Source organism: Chelonia mydas, chromosome 6 (assembly GCF_015237465.2).
Source record: "Chelonia mydas isolate rCheMyd1 chromosome 6, rCheMyd1.pri.v2, whole genome shotgun sequence".
Taxonomy (NCBI): Eukaryota; Metazoa; Chordata; order Testudines; family Cheloniidae; genus Chelonia; species Chelonia mydas.
The window spans coordinates 8,180,589-8,199,975 of NC_051246.2; the positions used below are offsets into that span (position 1 = coordinate 8,180,589).

General features: G+C 53.4%; 1 protein-coding gene across 1 annotated transcript; it reads right to left on the reverse strand.

The window, feature by feature from the left end:
* Positions 1-409: 409 nt before the first annotated feature.
* Positions 410-17,747, reverse strand: LOC119566260 (maestro heat-like repeat family member 5). Its single transcript, XM_037898659.2, has 18 exons — positions 17,529-17,747; positions 15,652-15,752; positions 15,162-15,293; positions 14,693-14,772; positions 14,324-14,429; positions 12,901-12,996; positions 12,043-12,147; positions 11,544-11,679; positions 10,671-10,765; positions 9,488-9,640; positions 8,528-8,678; positions 5,440-7,776; positions 4,761-4,988; positions 4,280-4,427; positions 3,737-3,911; positions 3,544-3,617; positions 3,006-3,168; positions 410-1,471 (listed from the first exon to the last, which is right to left on the reverse strand). Exons 1-11 carry the CDS (start codon positions 17,551-17,553, stop codon positions 8,574-8,576), a joined length of 1,134 nt encoding a protein of 377 aa, XP_037754587.2. The 5' UTR covers positions 17,554-17,747; the 3' UTR covers positions 410-1,471; positions 3,006-3,168; positions 3,544-3,617; positions 3,737-3,911; positions 4,280-4,427; positions 4,761-4,988; positions 5,440-7,776; positions 8,528-8,573.
* Positions 17,748-19,387: the final 1,640 nt, after the last annotated feature.

A 19,387-nucleotide genomic window follows, 5' to 3' on the forward strand; every position in this document is an offset into this window, starting at 1 on the left:
GAAGTTTTTCACTTGCTGTGGCCCATGCAGTACAAGGAAGTCCCTCAGGCTACTGCTCAAGTGGGTCCACAGTCCTGGATCATCTAGACTCAAGGAATTCAACTCAGCAGCAGCAGTTTCGTGCGCCTCCACCACACTCTTCTCTGATCTACACTTTTCTTCAGGAACGTGCATGGTTACATCCATTGGAGATGCAGATATGGATGCTGCAGTAGCTGCCAGATCACCTGCACTCTGACTAACTGGAAGATCAGGTATCTCCTCACTGGGGCTGGAAAACTCACCCTGAACATTTGTGTCTACGTATCTCAGGAGAGCTCCTTCCTGCTTAGATAAAGAAAGCAAAGGAAGCTTTTCTCTTTTTCTGAATGCTGCCTCAGAGGGACGTTTTCTTCTTTCACTCATGACGGATGTTCTGTGCCAGCTATAGTGGCTCCCAACACTCAATTGAAGGGGACAAATAAGCAGGCTGGTAGCAGGGCCTGAGTGAGGGAAGATATCAGCGTCTTAAGGGCCTAACTGGCTCCTACTACCTTAGCTGACTTCCTGTTCTCCTCAGGTGGGTTCAGGGAAGCAGCAGGACACAGGAAGCTCCCTGAGAAGCTGGGGTTAATCAGTCCAGGCTCCTGGGCATGCTAGAGAGGTACATAAGAGGCTCCTCCTCCTCTCTCCCCCTGCAGCTCCTGCTGCTTTCTGTGATTCTCTCTCACCTTTTCTCCTGCCTGCCTGTTATGTCTCTTGTGCCCTCCTTCCTCCAGCACAGCACTCCACCCTCTCTGTGCATCTCGAGCAGAGAGAATCCACATGCACCAGCAGCAGACACAGTTTTCTACACTCTCTGTCCTAGTGGCGCCCCCCACAGTCTGGCACCTGAGGTGGCCACCTCAGTTCACCTCCTAGTAAGGCCAGCCGTGTCCTGTGGGCACAGAGCACCTAATTCTCACTGAGGGCAGCCTGGGAGGCTGGATGTGCACATTACAGGAAGTAGACTGTCAGGGCAGCATAATCTACTGAAAAACTGTGTATTGCTCATTGCAACCCAGGCTCTCACTGTGTGGCTCTTTGTCCTGCCTCTGTTGTGCAGAGCATGAGCAGAGGTTTATGAGATGGCGGCTGCTGCTGTGGCCAGCCATCTCAGTACGTTTCCCATTGTCTCTCTTCTGGCTGTGGATGCTGGACTGCAGCAGCTCCGCGGAGGTCCCAGCCTCGCTCTTTAATGTCCATTCTCCACTTGCTTGGATGGCGCTTCATGGACCATTGAGTAGCCTCCTGAAAACATCCCAGTTGCGGACACAGGCACCAGCAACCGATTCCCCAAGCCAAACTCCCCTTCGCAATCCAGAGAAACAGCCTGGAGCGCAGGGTTTGGCCCATGCTGACTGCAGACACCACAGCTGCTGCACGGTGACTCCTGTGACCCCTCTAGCCCATCAGCACTCGGCTCTCCTGCATTCTGCTGAGCGGCTGAGATCTGGGGGAACAGAAACCCTTTGTTAGAGATGGAAAATCTCTTCACAGGGTCACTCTGTTAATGGCTGCCAGACGCCTTCCCTGTGAAACCCCAAATGTGCAGCCCCTCGGATTCCCACAGGGGAGATCTCTGCTCATTCACTGGTCACCCGTGGCTGCGGTCTCTGATGGGGAATGTAGAGGGGTCTCTGCAGACGGTCCCTTCTACAGCATCCATAATGGGAGGAGGTTTGGCCTTGTGATGTGAGGCATGGATCTGAGACTTAGGGCTCCTGGATTCTGTGACTCTGGAAGGGGGCGAGGTCTAGTGGGTGGAGCTGGATTGGTTGACAATAAGTGAGCGGAGCTTGTGCTGAAGGACCCTGGTTCAATCCCCCCCAATTCCTGTGGTGTCTACATGTGGCCAGTGATGAGCTGCCAAAATCTTAACAACCGGTTCCCTATAAAAAGTTCTGATTTAAGGGATGTGCCCCAGTATGTATTTTTTGTACCAACAGGGTTACCAAACGTCTGTATTTTCCCGGGAGGAATTTTTAAAATTTAAAAATTCCTCCTGGACGGCGATTTAAGAACCAAAAATCCTGACCTGTCTGGGAAAATATGGATGTATATGAACCCTGCCTAAAGTTCTTTTTTAAAAAGATGGGCCTGTACTAGAAATGAGCTCCGTTTCACATGTGTGGGTCCCTGCCACTCCCTGGGGGTGTGCTAGGGTGACCAGATGTCCTGATTTTATAGGGACAGTCCCGATTTTGGGGTCTTTTTCTTATATAGGCTCCTATTACCCCCCGGCTCCTATTACCCCCCACCCCGTGTCCTGATTTTTCACACTTGCTGTCTGGTCACCCTAGGGTGTGCACATGTGTGGGTCCCAGCTGCTCCCTGCCCCCCTCATTGAAGCAGGTGTGCAGGGTTACTGCCCTGGGAACAGCAGGGCACCAGTGGATGTGGGGGTGGGAGCAGCAGGGGGTGGCTGGAGACAGGGGCTGGCTGCGGGCAGGGGGTGCGGGGGTGGCTGGAAACAGGGGCTGGCTGCAGGCAGGGGGTGCGGCAGGGGGTGGCTGCGGGCAGGGGGAGCGGCAGAGGGTGGCTGCGGGCAGGGGCTGGTTGCGGGCAGGGGGAGTGGCAGGGGGTGGCTGCGGGCAGGGGGAGCGGCAGGGGGTGGCTGGAGACAGGGGCTGGCTGCAGGCAGGGAGGTGGGTGCTCACGGGGAGAGAAGCCGGATGCAGCCCAGGCCCAGCAGAGCAGCCGGGGACCCACCAGGCAGCAGCGGGAGCCCCAGGGCCAGGGGAGCAGCAGCAGCCCCAGGGCTCGTGCCCAGGGCCAGGCGGCAGCCCACATGGCTCCCGCAGCGCAGCGCCCCCGGCAGCCCGAGGAGGAATTGCATCACTTCCCGGCCGGAGCCCATCAAAGCCTCAGTGCCCCCTGCAGGGAAGCGGGTTAACAACCGGTTCTAAAATGGTTTCAAAATGTAACAACCGGTTCGCGCGAACTGGCTCCAGCTCGCCACTGCATGTGGCCATGACTTTACTTACCTGTCAGTGTAGGTTGTTCAGACTATTCCTGGACACATGGTACATCTGCTGCTGGCCATCCCTGAGATGTAGGTCCTTCATTCACCCAAGGACATGGCATATCAAGGTCAATCCAGCAGCTCCCATCTGGTCTTCACCTCTGCAATGGATGGCTAGTCCGACCCTGACCAGAGAAAGACAGGGTGGTGTTCTTCAGGGGAATCTGCTGGAGCTCCCGTATCCCCCGCTCCAGCTCTCTCCCCCACACGCGAAGGAATTTCCAAAGATACCACTAATCGTGGATAAACAAAGCAGCCAAGATGAGGTCAGTGTGAGTGGATTTACTGAGCAGACTGGTTCTAAGGGAAGAACAAATTTCTCTCCTGCTCTAGGGAGATTCCCATCGGAAAAGTATCTGATGGCGGGGGTGGGGGCAATGCAAGCCCCCAGCCCCTTGAATGGCAGGAAATCAGGACTCGGGGAGTTAAGGGGTGTCTCTGTCCTGCTGCAGGGAGCAGGCCTGGAGAGCAGAAAGGGCACTAGTGGCATTGACTTCTACCTGTGAAGGTGGCTGAACCTTCTTGCAGACATCAGAGTCGAAGATCCTCACACCTCCTTTGGGGATCCTGTTCCCTAGGAATGAAATAAGGAGAATGAGGTGTGAAGCCCAGGTCTGGGATCCAGGGAAAAGGCAGGATCTCAGCCAGACTAGGTACCAGGAACCTGATCTTTATCCCAAGAACCACAATTACCCGGATGAGGTTTTCTCCCCCATTTCCTTCCAGGTTATTTGCTCACAGGATTCATTGGTTTGTTTTGCTGTGTTTCCACTCTCTGCATCTGTTCATTGGTTTAAGTAACATTCTTTCAGTTTTTGCTTCTGTTTCCTCTTATTACAGGGTAGCATCTGCTTCGCACCTTTAAAAACTAAATTAAAAACAAAATCCTGATTCTACATTGAAGTGGAAAGTTTCTGAGAATTTGGCTACAGAACTTTAGTGTCTGCATATGTCATTCACTATTATTTATTCTGGTGCAGGTCTGATGCAATCTGCCCACCCAAGAATACCCACATGAAGCATGGGGTGCCCTTAGAATACCAGTTAAAAGAGAGGATGAGAGTAGATTAATAGTGTGTGTGGGGGGGAGAATCCAAAAAAATCCAGTGCATCAGCACTTCTCTGCATCACTGCAGCACCAGTCCCGGGAGCAATACAGGTTAAAAATCTGCATGGTTCTTTCCCCCTAGAACCATATCTGAACAGAAAAAGGCCTTCAGCCAATTATTTCCTTACACTCTGAATGGGTGAAATTCAGCCCTGGGCAGACAGCCAGGGCAAGGTCTGTGCATCACAGCGGGTTTAAGTGGCACTTCATTGCCCAGGTGCTGTGAGACTTCGGTGGCATAGTTTTCATCCTGGATTGGAACAGCCAGTGGGAATCCTGTGAGGTACAGAGCAGAGAGAGGTTGGGGCCACAACGTTCACCTCAGAGGCTGAGCTTCTGCAGACTTTTGGGATGTTCCCATCTGAGGAGGATGATTTTGGCCAGCCCTAGTTCAGAGCTTTCAGTCACCTCAACCGGTGATTCTCTGGCACAATTGTTCTAATGTATCTGAACTTTTCAGGCCTTGCCCCCACCTCTGACACCCCTTGTACCTCACCATTGCCCTCTAACAGCCCCTGTCCCTTCTCTTGAGCCCTGCCATGCCCATATACAGAGAGTAGCTCATGCTCCTTCTCTCTTAGACCTTCTTCTTACACGATCCTTCCCTACCTTTAGATAAACTGATCACTGTGCCCTTCCCCAGCTCCTGGAGGAATTGTGGCTCCTCAGGACAACCTGGGAATGGGTGGCTCCTACCTCCGGGTGGGGTGTGTGGTTTTCCATCTAAGCATCCCTGAGAGCCAGTACTTCTCGATTTCACAGGATGAGGTCATGGCTCCCCAAGCCCGGCCAGCTGCAGGCTGCATTGCTGTTGGCGACATGGACAGATCCCAGAGCCTGGAAGACAGAGCGGGGAGGAAACCCTTGCTCATTTCCCTTTCAGAGCCCCTTTGAAGATGGGCCAAGAGGGAAGGAGAGGATGAAGGGCAGAAAGTGAAGCTGCCCCTGTGGGGAGGGCACTCCTGTAGAACCCAGTCAGTTCCCAGCTCTCCCCCACATTGCTCGGTGTGACCTTGGAGAGGTCACTTCCTCACCTTCATTCCCTGTCTGTAAAATGGGGGTACAAGTCCCCCCCCCCACAGGGAGGAGAAGGGAGGAGAGACCCATTTTCGGTGAGGGACTCAGACACTCTGGGCACAGACTGTGCGAGAGTGAGGGAAGGGACCCAGAGTTTGCTCCCTAGACCCAGGGGAGGAAGATATTATCAGAAGGTCAGCAAAGGGGATGGGCCAGGTACTGCTGCCATGGACAGAGCTTAGGGATTTGGTCAGTGCCAGGGACTTTGTACCTCCCTTCAGCAAATGGCTTCCCTCTTGCCATCAGCAGTCCATACAGTATCTGAACTCCTTCCTAGTGTCCTGAAGGGGCTCCCTTCATTCTTCTTGCATGTGATGGATTTGTTGACCCAGGTTGATAGCTGGGAATTTCGGAGAGGTCATTTGTAGCATGACATGAAATCAGTGGGAAATCTACATTTAGCAAAATAAAGGTTTCATTGGCCTTTGCAAATTCAGAACTGATCTGTCCTCTCAATCGACGGTACATGTTCAGAAGAGGATGAAGCGCGCCATCGTGGTCAGGTGATCTATGAGAGTCAGTTCCATCATGTGGCCATTTGATTCGGTAAAATTCCTGGCAATGGCTGCCCATGGCCAGGGCAGGGTCTCCAGAGGTCTGAAATCCCAAGGAGTTTGGTGCGTGGTGCCTTGGTGAAAGCGCAGAAGTCACCTCAGTCAAGCTAAGTCTGAATTTCAGCACACATCTGGCACCAGCAAATGAAGCAGGCCCTGGTGGTCATAATAGATGCGTCTACTTCCAGGATGAGTGCTGAGCCTCCAAATAGGTGCAGTAGTGAAGGTAGTTGTGAGCTGTTTGCGGGCTTTTTGGAACTTGGGTGACCAAACGAACGTGGCCATTATGTGGAGGAGAGCTCTCGTGGGGGTTATTGGCTCTGAGAAGCCTGGGCCGAAGCAGCAGTAAAGTGGGTGAAGTCTAGGAAACGATGGTCTTCTTGAGGACTTCAAACTTCGTCCCATCTATGAATGGCTTCCACCTTATTTGGATCAATCGTAACATTTTCCGGGGAGAGGACGTACCCCAAAAACTCTGTGGAGAGTTGGCCGGAGGTACGCTTTTCCAATTCTGTGCTGAGACCATGCTGCCGAAACCTCTCCAGGTTCAGGTGTGGTGCGCATGCTGCTCTCGGTTCTCAAAAAAAAGAAGTCTGTCACCTGAATAGATGACACTGTGCGGATCCACAATGGCCCCAAATACATCACTGATGAAGTGTTGCAAGGGCAGGGGACTGTTAGTTAGCTCAAATGGCATGTCTGACAGTTAAAATGTCCATAGTGTGCTTTGAAATCTGCCTTCCATTTGTCCCCTGCCCAAATGAGTGTTAGATTGGAAATCCTCACAGATGAAGTTTGATGAACAACTTTGCAGATTTCGTGCGAGCCAACAATTGTGGGATTCCCAGCAGGGGGTTATGGTTCCAAACGATCCTTTTTTTCAGGGGCTGATTGTCTAAAGAGAGACATAGTAGAGTCCCACATTTCTTCTTCCCCAAAAGGGCCTGGGCACCCGTGGGAAACGCTGATTTGCTCATAAACTCTTAGGACCGGTATTCAGGCCTGTACGCAGGGAGAGCCACTAATTCTGGTTCCACCAATGTGTAAATACTGGTGAAGGCAACTTTCAACCAAGGTTGCAGGTCAAGAGGGCAGTCATAGTCCCGGTGCAGAGGCAACGAGTCCCCATTTCTTTCAAAGGTATCCATGTAATCCGGGTATTGATCAGGAATGCCGGGTGTCCGAGTCAAGAAGGTGGAGTAGGTCCAGGGGCAGACGCTGGTTCAAGGAACCCCGACATTTTCAGTCATTTCCATTGCGCAACTCCAGCAGGGACATCATCGGACCAGGCTCATGTAGTGAGGCCCTGGTTTCACACCTGGTGTGGTGTGTCCCTGTTGCATACAGGCCACTGACTTGCGGAGAGCCTGCTTTTCTCCAAAAAGTTTCACCACCTAATGTCACGTACTGCATCTGATAATGATGCCCAGGGGTTGGAGCGCAGGTCGCAGCAAGGTGCAGGATTGTGCCGAGGCTAAGAGTGGTGCTAGAATCAAGGTCCAGGGACACACCAGGGTCAAAACCGAGATCAGAGTCCATCAACAAAGCAGAAGCAGAACCAGGGTCAGAGTCTAAATCCATGCCAAAGGTCATAGCCCGGTAGTCAGAGAGCAAAGATCAGCCAAGTCAATGTCAAGCCAAAGTCCATATACAGGCCGAGGGTCAAAGCCGGGTAGTCAACGTCCAAGTGGTTGGGGAAGATCAGGAGGAGAAGGCAATGCTGGAGCGGGTCAGTGGAGGGCCTGGAGCGGGGCTAAAGAAGGGTAAGGAGATATGGAATCAAGATGGGCAGGCAACATCTGGAGCCAAGAAGGATCACGCCAAAGTCATAATCAGAGACCGGAGCCAAGGGTCAAACCAGAGTCAACAGTGAAGAACCGGAGGGCAGGGCAGGACAGGGTGGTGCATGCAGGCGGGAACCAGGATGACTTACAGGTTCTCCTAGGCACTGCTCAGCTGGATCCCTAGAGACCCCTAATCGGGGGACTCCCTTCCTAGGAATAAAAGAAGGAGAGCAAGATGACAAAGATGTCTCTGACCCTGGGGTCCAAGCCAAGGGGAGCTCCCACCCAGGCATTGTGCCAGGACCCCATCACCGTCCTGGTTCATTTCACACTCAGAGACCCCCGCCAGGAGGAGGGGAGAATAAAGGGCAGAAAGTGAAGTTGCCTCTTGGGGAAAGGGACTAGCCTGGGATCCAGTCCAGTTCCCAGATCTACCCCCAGGAGTGTGTGACCAGGATTGCAGCCCTTCCTCTGTGTCTCAGTTCCCACCTGCCAGATGGGGAGGATCCTTCCTTGCCCCGAGGTGTTAGGGGGGAGTTTCATTCCTGTCTGGGAGGGGTTCAGATACCATGTGTGTGGCTTGGGACCCAGGGGGGGGATGGTCAGACATTCACTGCGACGGGGTAACATGGGCCATGGGGAGGTCTGAGCAGTGACGACAGGGGAGGGCTTCACATCGGGCCACCCCTCCCAGACTGCAATGGTTACTGAGGATAAACCCTGGCTCTGCGGATGCTCCCATTTCTGGGCCAGTCCCATGGCCCTGAAAGCCTGATGCTTCTGAAACTGGCCTCTGGGCATGGGGGCAGGGACCGTATCTGGCCTGGCCCCAGCTCCAGGGGTCAGGGTGGGGCAGGGTGGTGAGAGCGGGGTGCTCGGCCTGGGTTTCTCTCAGTGCTGTGGGGTTTATGGCCCCTCCCCCTAGCCCTTCTCCCCCAGGCCCAGCAGGAAAGAGCAGTACCTGCGGCAGGGAGTGGGAGCTTCTGGGCATGGGAAGGGGGGGCCCTTCAAGGCTGTCCCACGGAGCACAGCCCCTGCAGCGCTTTGGGCACCTGGCGCAGGCACCGGATGTAGAACAGGTGCGCCATGATCGTCGCTGTCACGTCCTCCTGCTGCGAGGGAACAAGGATCGGTCAGAGACTCCGACACCCATGGCAACGAAGGGCATGAACGGCCCTGGAAGCCAGCAAAATTTCCACCCCAACCCTCCCCACATCCAAGGGACAGATTCCCGCACCCAACCCTCCGAGACGAAATCTTGTCTCCTTTTGAGTGACCTCCAACCCCACTCCCACAGTTGTGGAATGAACTCCTGTCCCCTTCCTCTCAGTCCCCCCGTGAGAGCTGTTCTACCTCCCAACCCAGCCGGGGATTAAGATCCGCTCCCCAGAATCCCCTCATCCACCCTCTCCCCCTCCAGCTGAGGGGCTGGAAGGCTCTGGGCAGTAGTGCTGTGGGGTGAGAGGACGTGGACACCTTTCCCAAGGGACCCCCGCCCCCATTATTAAGATGATGCCATGGACAGTAGCTCTGGGGAATGGGGCACTTCAGCAGCCTCTGCTGACTGACTCCTCCAGTTCTCCCAGAGCAGGTGGTGGCTGGGATAACATGATACTAGGGCCCTAGGAACCAGCCTGAGGCCCGGAGGGGTATGAAACTCTCACGGGGGAGTTGGCAGCTCCTAGCATGAGCAATAGCAGCCTGTCATGTTGATGTGACACCTGTTAGGAAATAGCCGAGCTGGGTCTGCTCTGCTTTGAGCTGCTCAGGGGAGAAGCTGACTCCTACCAATGGCACCTGCCCCGGTTCATCCTCTCCTTGCTCCCAGGTCAGTGCATGGGGATGGGATGGGAGTGACTGTCAATAGCCTGGAGGTGAAAGGCCCTGGGTGTCCCTCCCCAATTGATCCTTCTTTGGTTACCTCGTTCCCGATCAGCTGGCCGGCTTCCCCCAGGATAGAATATGTCAGCACAAGCCCAGCCTGGCTGACATGGAGCTGGGGGTCATGTATGGCCAGAAGCGCTGCCTGGAGGAAAGATCTTTTCTGGCCTTCCGTGAAGATCTCTCCAAAGACCTAAAACCAACAGCGCCAGAGCCCTTGTCAATTGTAAAGAACCAGGCTCCAAATCCCTCTAGTAACTCACAAGGTGGACAAGAGTCCTGGGGCAGCCAACTTTTGGGGTCCCATGGACCAAGGAACCCCCTTCAGTAAGAGGTTGCAGGCACTGAGGAATAGCTCTTTCTGGAGCAGGAGTCACGCTCCAGTCTGCGCGCTCTGGAACCCAGCTCACAAAGACAACAAAGGACCCGCTACTGCTCCCAGCAGCGATATCTCCTGCAGCTCACTCGCTAGAGGTTAGGGGCCTTTTCGATCTGCTTCCGTTCCTGCTCCCCACCCCACCGACAATCCCACGAGCGTCACATATGCCGCAGTGACTCAGCCCAGGAAAGGAGCTCAGTGTCCCTCACCCAACGCCCAGGGCAGGGGCAGGTTCTGCTTCCTGACTCGCCCTGGTGCTCGGCAAACCCCACACCCTGCCTGTGCTTCCACAGGTGCAGGGAATCCCACAAGGATATGGTCCAGCAATTGCTGGTGTGAGCTTCCCAACTCACTGACCCAGGGGCTCCCCTCTCAGACACCAGGGTGTCAGCCAGGGAGACAGTGAGCAGAGCCAGACCCCTGGGGATACAATCCTTCATTAACTCAACCCCCCAGAGGATCCCTTTTATGCCATGTAACCATGGATCCATGCAACACACACAAGCCTGGACCGTTAGCAAGGCTCCAGCCCAGGCTCCTCGGCCTCTTGCAGCCAAACACTGTCTGCTGGAAATAAGTATCATAGAATATCAGGTTTGGATGGGACCTCAGGAGTTCATCTAGTCCAACCCCCTGCTCACAGCAGGACCAATCCCCAACTAAATCATCCAACAGATGTCCCAGGTCCCTAAATGGCCCCCTCAAGGATTGAACTCATAACCCTAGGTTTAGCAGGCCAATGCTCAAACCACTGAGGTATCCCTCCCCCTCCATAACACACTCACTGCAGGGGAAGACAGCTCCACACCTGAGCTACTGCAATGCCCTGGCGGAGGGTCCTTACCTCCCCCACCCTGGCCATGTTCCTGTACGCCAGCCGCTCGGTGTCTTGGAGCCCGTCCCGACACCACAGATCGCTCTCCTCTCTGATGTTCAGCCCTGGGGGAGAAAGACACACCCATTGGGGAGGTTTGGCATCTGCGTTTAGTGCCTGTTTCCTTCTGTTCCCTTTGCTGGGTGAACACTGGCTGGGGTCCTCGTGGCATCCACGGCCCAATGGACTCGCAGGGTCCCCACCAGGTGCGTTAGTACCTGAAGGGGGATTTGTCTCATTCATCACAGTAATCAGGTGACCCTTATGGTCATTGTGCTCTGGGCATAGGTGCCTGTTAATGGTGGCTACTAACGCTGAAAACCCCCCACAGCCACTGATGTCAGGATCTGGCCCTAGCTACCCAGCTGGTGACATTCTACAAGCTTTGTGTCCATCCCCTGTGGTCCCTGCCCCTGCCTTCATGATGGGCTCTTTCCCTCCATGTGTCTCAATAGGTCCGTTCCTGTCCCCTCACCAGCTGGCAGCCCCCCGGGGGGGGGCTGATTTCTCTGGACTGGGGGACAGAGCCAGGCTATGAGGTAAAGCAGCCAATTTCCCTGGCATCTTTGTCCCCTTCTTCTCTCCCTGAATTAGGGAGATGAGTGTGAGTCATCATCTAAGCTGAGGTCAGTCTCAGAGGAGGGAGCTTCTTTCTGTAGGGTCCCTTGGCCAGTAAGTGGAGGGCCCAAAACAGGGGCCTTGTTTCCATTGGGGTCCCTCTGCCCTGCTGCAGTTGGTCTAAGAGAAGAGGCCTTAGTTCTATTGGTGTCCCAATGGCCAGCTGGAGCTAGTCTCCAAGGGACTCATTTCTATGGGGTCCCATTGCCCAGCTGGGTTTCTTACCCCTCCTCTGCAGCAGGAGCCTCTGCAGCCAATAGATCCCATCCCTGGCTTGCCGGCTGATGTCATCGGCTGGGTCAGAGATGCAGAGACCCAGCTGCAGCACAAAGTTGCCCGCCTTGGGGAAATCGGAGGAGGTCTGGTGGAGGAGGAGAAGGGGGGAATCCATCAACATTCTGCCTTCAGCTCCCCAGCTCCCCTGGGATAGAGCTCTGCTCCCATCCATCTGTAGGAGGCGCTGAGGGAGAGGAACTAGAGCCCTCTTTCTCTCTGCCCCCAAGGGAGCTTGGAGCAAAGGGACCAGGGCATGGGCCCTCTCTGAGCACTAGCTGCCAGGCTTCTCCAGAGTAACAAGGGCACTGAGGCCAGGCACGACCCTGCCAGCCAGTGGCCTATGGAATGTCGCAGTCCCTTAAGGAGCAAGGGGGGACCACTTAACCAGGGGATGAGGAATTTGACTCAAGCCCTGGCTCTACAGGATGCTGGGGTAAAGGTCACTTACGTCAAATCCGGAGAGGGAGGTGGCAAATCGGAGCAGGGCAGCGCTGCTCCGTATGGCCCTAGCTCTCTCCTGGGTGTTTCTGGAGTCGAGCCAGAAATGGAGGTGCTGCGGGAGAAGAAGGCAGGGGAGGGTCAGCCGGCAGGCTTACATGCTCTACAAATGAGCCTCTCCCACTCCACATGGGGTGGAGAACTTGTGCTCCGGGTGGAATATCTGACTCCTCATGTGGGGGTTCATGACACTGCCCACATCTTGCTGGGCACAAGCTGTCACTGTCTCTCCAGCCTGGGACAAAGCTCAGCCTTGGGGCTGGTCTATTTGCTCTGAACCCCTGATCCATGAACAGCCCATCAGGATCAAGGCACATGCCCTGGGCCCCCAGACCCCAGCTCCAGAGGCCTTGGTAGGATGGATGGAGGGGCCGTGAGGACAATCCCTCCGGGAACTGCCGTGTCCCTAGGACAGAAGAGCTGATTCCCTGAGTCTTCTCCTGTATCTCAGGGTCTCCCTAGAAAGGAGCCAGTAACTTTTCTCAGAGGCCTGTGTCCCAGATCGCACAGGGGTTTCAGTCTCTTAGTCCCAGCCAGGCCTGGTGCTCACTGTTAGTGCTCAATGGAACTGTGCAGAGCTCTGGCTGACAGTCCCAGCTCCTTCCCTCTGCCCCCACTTCCCGTCCACCGCTACCCCGGATGGCGGAAGGGTCCCAACATTGCACTTCGCTGACGGCTCTGGGAAAGCGTGGCCATCTGGTCCAAGCTGGGAGGACACAATGGAAACATGGTTCTTCTAGTCTCTCCTTTGCAGCCCTCCCACCGGGTTCATGGGAAATTCCCCCCCAGACCCTCCCATTCTGCTCACCTCCAAGAGGTGCTGCAGCTTGTCCGTGGTGGGGGTCTCTGCCAGCAGGCCCCCGAGCATGGAGTCCAGGCTCTCTAAATACGTGTTGTGCAGAGCCTGTGTCATAAATATAAAGGGAAGGGTAAACCCCTTTAAAATCCCTCCTGGCCAGAGGAAAAATCCTCTCACCTGTAAAGGGTTAAGAAGCTAAAGGTAACCTCGCTGGCACCTGACCAAAATGACCAATGAGGAGACAAGATACTTTCAAAAGCTGGGAGGAGGGAAAAAAACAAAGGGTCTGTGTCTGTCTGTGTGATGCTTTTCCGGAGACAGAACAGGAATGGAGTCTTAGAACTTAGTAAGAAATCTAGCTAGGTATGTGTTAGATTATGATTTCTTGAAATGGCTGAGAAAAGAGCTGTGCTGAATAGAATGAATATTCCTGTCTGTGTATCTTTTTTGTAACTTAAGGTTGTACCTAGAGGGATTCTCTATGTTTTGAATCTAATTACCCTGTAAGGTATTTACCATCCTGATTTTACAGAGGTGATTCTTTTCTTTTTACTTCTATTAAAAGTCTTCTTGTAAGGAAACTGAATGCTTTTTCATTGTTCTAAGATCCAAGGGTTTGGGTCTGTGGTCACCTATGCAAATTGGTGAGGATTTTTACCAAACTTTCCCCAGGAAGTGGGGTGCAAGGGTTGGGAGGATTTTGGGGGGAAAGACGTGTCCAAACTCTGTTTTTTCAGGAACCCAGATAAAGTTTGGTGGTGGCAGTGGAAATCCAAGTGCAAAGGGTAAAATAATTTGTACCTTGGGGAAGTTTTAACCTAAGCTGGTACAAGTAAGCTTAGGAGGTTTTCATGCAGGTCCCCACATCTGTACCCTAGAGTTCAGAGTGGGGAAGGAACCTTGACAGCCTGCAAGAGGGAGCACCCGTCAGTCATGGGACATGGGGCTACCCCTGTCAGGGGAGCAGGAGGGTTCTCTGGGGAGCCCTGGCCAGACCCAAAAGGTATATCCTGGCCTCTGCCATTCACATCACTGCAGGAACACTTAGCAAGAGTTCATGGCTGGATGCCTGCTGGCTCTTCAATTCTTGCCCTTAGCAGTTCTCTGCGCAGGGCCTGGTACCCAGCAGAGTATGGAAAAGCCAAACCGCAATGGGTGGGAGGTAGGATCCCCGGGAAAGTCCAGTCAGCAGAGCACGGAATGAGGAGAAGAGGGAAGGCTGGGATCAGCCACAGAGGGGTAACCAATCCTCACTGGAGGGAAGGGGCCCTCCCTTGCAGTTTGTGTCATCCCCCCACCCCACACGCCCTGCCCGGGCTTGCCCCCAGCTCTGTTCACCCCTCCCCTATTCTCAGCAGCTCCATCAAACCGAGGGAGCAGGGACCAGAGGTCACTCCTGCTCCTGGGACAGAGAAGTAGGATCATGACATACCCGGAAGTGAGTGGTGTCCTGCCCAGTGCCCATGGTGAAGATGGTATAGAGTAGAGCCCGCAGGAGGCGTGACTCCAGCTCCAGGGCAAGTGGTGGCTTCAGTTTGCTGGAGGGAAAGAGGAGCCCGTGTTATGCTTGGCAGTACCGGAGTGGCGCTGGCATTGCCATGCACATGACCCTCCTCCCCTGCAATGATCCCCTCCCTATGGCCACTGTAACATTATGGGAGAGAAATCACCCCCCAGCCAGGAAAGAGGGGATGTTCCCAGCTCCTCTGCTGGAGGATGCAAACAGCCACGGCTGGGGTTAATCTAGGCCCAAGAGGATCTGCACCAGGGTTAGGGAAGCTGGATGGGAGGGTCCTGGTACCTGAGGCTGCAAACCGCGGCCATGGAGCTGGAGACGATGGAGCTCGGCTCAGACACCATGGGCAGATTTTCAATCAGCTCCTGAGAGACCCCAAGGAGATAAAATTGCATGTGAGATTCAGGCCCTGTAGACCCACAGGCACTTCCCACGGAGGAGGCCAAAGTGCTCTGCAGAAACAGTCAGTGTCACCCCCAATCAGCTGGGCTCCCCATTCCTCCCATCCATCAAACTTACTCTTTCCTTCCCCCTCTCCCACCCAATTCCTCCCTCCCCTCAGCCTCCGCTGCCCCTCCGGCCTTACAATTTCCCCACTGCCAGTTCCCCATCAGTGTCAGAATTTCCTCTTTCCCTGCTCCCCAGCCCTCAGCCCCAGGAAGCCCTGTCCTCTGCTTCCCCCTCCAGCCCCATTAACTCTTCCTCCCATGTTGGGCTCCCTCACCCCAGGAGCCGGGCACGGGGTCCCACTCACCGCAATGCTCTCCACAAGGGCTGCTTTGGAGAAGTGCGGCTCCAGAGTGTCCCACCCCTGCTGCTGTGCCGAGAAGCACAGACGTGGGACAGCATGGAGGAAGCAGAGCTGTTTGGCCCTGTCCTCCACCCACTAAGAGTGGGGTTGGGGGAGAGAGAGAGAGAGATGGTCAGGTAGGGACCTCCCCACCCCACCGACAAAAGCTCCAGGTCTCAGGACCTCCCTGGAGTTGGACAGGGAAAGCCGCCCCTCTTCCCAAAACCAGTGTCGCCCTGCACAGACTGGGATTGTAACTTGGGCAGTGTCTGTGGGGAGCGGACACCTTGGCCTGCATGAGACGAACACCCCCACTTTGGGGTGCCAGGTAACAGGGGAGAAGTGCCCCCCATTGTGGGTGATGGATTCTCTGGGACAAGATGCCTAATGTGGGTGGGGATGGAACAAGGGGCAGGACAGACTCGGGGGCAGTGCAGCTGGAAGATTTTTGTACCTCAGCTCTGCCCTGGAGGTGCTGCTGGATGACCCTGATGGTGTCTTGTTCAGGGGACACATCCTCCTCCTCCTCCTCCTCCAGCTGGGCACTGAGGGTCTCTGCACCAGGGAGAGAAGGAGAAAAGCATCATTTATGCTACTGCTGTGGGAATGCAGGGTAGAGAAATGGCTCAATGTCCCCCATCCTCAACAAGGAACCCCATGGCATCGAGGTCCCCACCCTGCCCCTCCCAGAGATGACCTCAGCCCCATCAGCCTCAGGGCCCCGTGGCCATCAGCCCCCATCCCAACATTATCAGGGGAGGCTGGAGCTCCCCCAACTCTGCACAGCATCCCCTGCCACAGGGTGTGGCTCTGCCATTCCCACTGGTGTCAGTGGGGCTCCTGTGGCTCAGTCCTGGAGCCTTGGTGAGCCAATGGGCATAGGGTGTGTCATAAATATCAAGGGAAGGGTAACCACCTTTGTGTATACAGTGCTATAAAATCCCTCCTGGCCAGAGGCAAAACCCTTTCACCTGTAAAGGGTTAAGAACCTAAGATAACCTCGCTGGCACCTGACCCAAAATGACCAATGAGGGAACAAAATACTTTCTAATCTGGAGGGGGGCGGGGGGCTAATAAAGGATTCTGTCTGTCTGTGTAATGCTTTTGCCGGGGACAAATCAGAAATGCAAGCCTTCCAGCTCCTGTTAAGTTAGTAAGTAATCTAGCTAGCAAATGTGTTAGATTTTCTTTTGTTTAATGGCTGGTAAAATAAGCTGTGCTGGAGGGAATGTATATTCCTGTTTTTGTGTCTTTCTGTAACTTAAGGTTTTGCCTAGAGGGATTCTCTATGTTTTAAATCTGATTACCCTGTAAGGTAGTTACCATCCTGATTTTACAGAGGTAATTCTTTTACCTTTCCTTTAATTAAAATTCTTCTTTTAAAAACCTAATTAATTTTTCATTCTTCTTAAGAACCAAGGGCTTGGGTCTCTGTTCACCTGTACCAATTGGTGAGGATTATTATTAAGCCTTCACAGGAAAGGGGGTGTAGAGCCTTGGGGGGATATTTTGAGGGAAGATATCTCCAAGTGGTCTTTTTCCCTGTTCTTTGTTTAAAATGCTTGGTGGTGGCAGCATACTATTCAAGGACAAGGCAAAGTTTATACCTTGGGGAAGTTTTTAACCTAAACTGGTAAAAACAAGCTTAGGTTGTCTTTCATGCAGGTCCCCACATCTGTACCCTAAAGTTCAGAGTGGGGAAGGAACCTTGACATGGTGGCAGTCGTGGGATCATTTTGAACCAGAAGCACAGCAGGATTTTAAAAGGTTTTGTAAAAGGTGATTGCAGCTGTAGATTCTGTCTCTCTGTCTGGGGGACAGAGCAGCAAGCATAACAAAAGGAGGTTTCTGTAGGCTGAGAACAGCTATCAAAGAAAAAAGGTATCAGGTTACAGCACAGCAAAATTTTACAAGTCAGGGGTTTTGGGTTTTACAAGTCAGGGTGTAAAGTGAGTTAAAAACAGAGAGGTTAGGATGACAGAATGCCATGTTCAACAGAAGCTGCAATTAGCCAGATTTGAGGCTGAGGAAAAACAAAAGGAACATAAAAGATGGGTCGAACTCAGACAGAGAAAATGAAGGCAAAAGAAAAAGAAATGGAGGCAAAGGAAAAAGAAATGGGGGAGAGGAAAAAAGAAAGGAAGCATGCAGAAGAGGAGAAGGAAAAAGAGAGGAAGCATACACTGGAGATGGAGAAGGCAAAGGCTCAGCAGAATATACCAAATAACCCTAACAATCCTTCCCCAACAATCCACAAATCCTTCCCCGACAATCCATTACACTATGTCCACAGTATAATGAATCCAGTGATATTGCTGATTATTTTCTCACCTTTGAGAGACTGTGCACACTCCATCAAATCCCTGAAGCTCACAAGATGACCAGATCGGCCGCAAAATTGCCTGGAAGAGCTCTGGACATATTCAATAAGATGCCGATTGAGGAGGCTTCGAACTATAATAAATGCAAGGGTTTGGTTTTAAAACAATTTCAAGTTACACCTGAAACTTACAGAGTAAAAGTGAAAGCCCTTAAGAGAGGACCTGGGCTAAGTAATGTGGCTTATGTAAAGCAGATAACAGATCTGTTTGAGAAATGGCTCAATGGACAGGATGGACTAGCTTTGGAGGAATACGGGATTTCATAATACAGGAGCAATTCCTGATAAAAAAAAAAATGGACTCAGCAGGAAGTCTTGCTTTTTATGCTGATCAATACAAGCAGTCCCAGACTGCCAGAGAGGCGGGGCAAACCGGAACAAAATGGGTGGAGGGAGGAGAGAGGAACAACCCTGGTCACAGTTGGAGCGGATACCAGAAGGGACACCCTCAGACCACACCCTACTACCGGGGGCAGCCCAAGGCCCCAACTACACCCCGAGGAACACTCCAGACACCTTGTCGTCCCACCACACCGTTCTCCAGCAACCTACCTCGCCCCAGTGACCAGTCAGCTGGGCAACGTTTTAAATGTAACAAGCCGGGACATGTAAAGGCCAACTGCCCCAAGAACCCCTGGAAATTACAGTTCATTGCACCGAAATCACACCAGAGGTCCTCAGGCCCAGATGCCTCCCAGATACCCTCAGAGCAGAGGGAAACTGTGAGTGTGGGCAGGAAGAAGGTGACAAAATGGAGAGACACCGGAGTGTTGTCTATCCATGCTTCCTTAGTGGACCCCAATTTAATCGACCCAGAGGTCCAAGTGACGATTCAACCCTTCAAGTCCAACTCTTTTGACTTGCCTACAGCCAAGTTGTCTGTCCAGTACAAGGGCTGGTCAAGAACGTGGACTTTTGCAGTCTATGATAATTATCCCATCCCCATGCTGTTGAGGGAAGACTTGGCCAGTCATGTGAAGCTAGCCAAGAAGGTGGGAATGGTCACCCGCAGCCAGGCTAAGCAAGCTGTCACACCTAGCTCTGTTCCGGAGACTTCTACCAGGACCCACTCAAAGATGTTGGATCCGGACCCCATACCAATGTCTGCAACAGCAGTAGTGAATCCAGTCACAGAGACCCAGACAGAGCCAGTCCCAGAACTGGAACCGGCAAAAAAACCAGCACCAGAACCATTCCCAGCACTGAATCCAGTACTTGCAACCCCAACACCAGAGGGCCCCACCCAACTTGCACTGGCAGCAGCAGATAACCCTACACAAGAGGCTCAGCCAGAGCCTAAACCCCAACATAGTGCACCAGCGAAGAGCGGTTCACAGTCAACTAAAACAGCCCCATCACCTGCATCGCTTCCAGAGGGACCAAGCCCAGGTCCACAATCCAATGAGGAACTGATGTCTCCAGCGTCAAGGGAACAGTTCCAGACCGAACAGAAAGCAGATCAAAGCCTCCAGAGAGCTTGGACGGTGGCACGGAGCAACCCACCGCCTCTCAGCTCTTCGAATCAATCCAGGTTTGTTGTAAAAAAAGGACTTTTATACAAGCAAACTCTTTCTGGTGGATACGAGGAAAACTGGCTTCCTCAGAGATAGTTGGTAGTTCCAGCTAAGTACCGGGTAATGCTATTAAGCTTAGCCCACGATCATCCTAGTGGCCATGCTGGGGTGAACAGAACCAAAAACCATTTGGGAAAGTCGTTCCACTGGGAGGGAATGGGCAAGAATGTTTCTACCTATGTCCGGTCTTGTGAGGTGTGCCACAGAGTGGAAAAACCCCAAGACCAGGTCAAAGC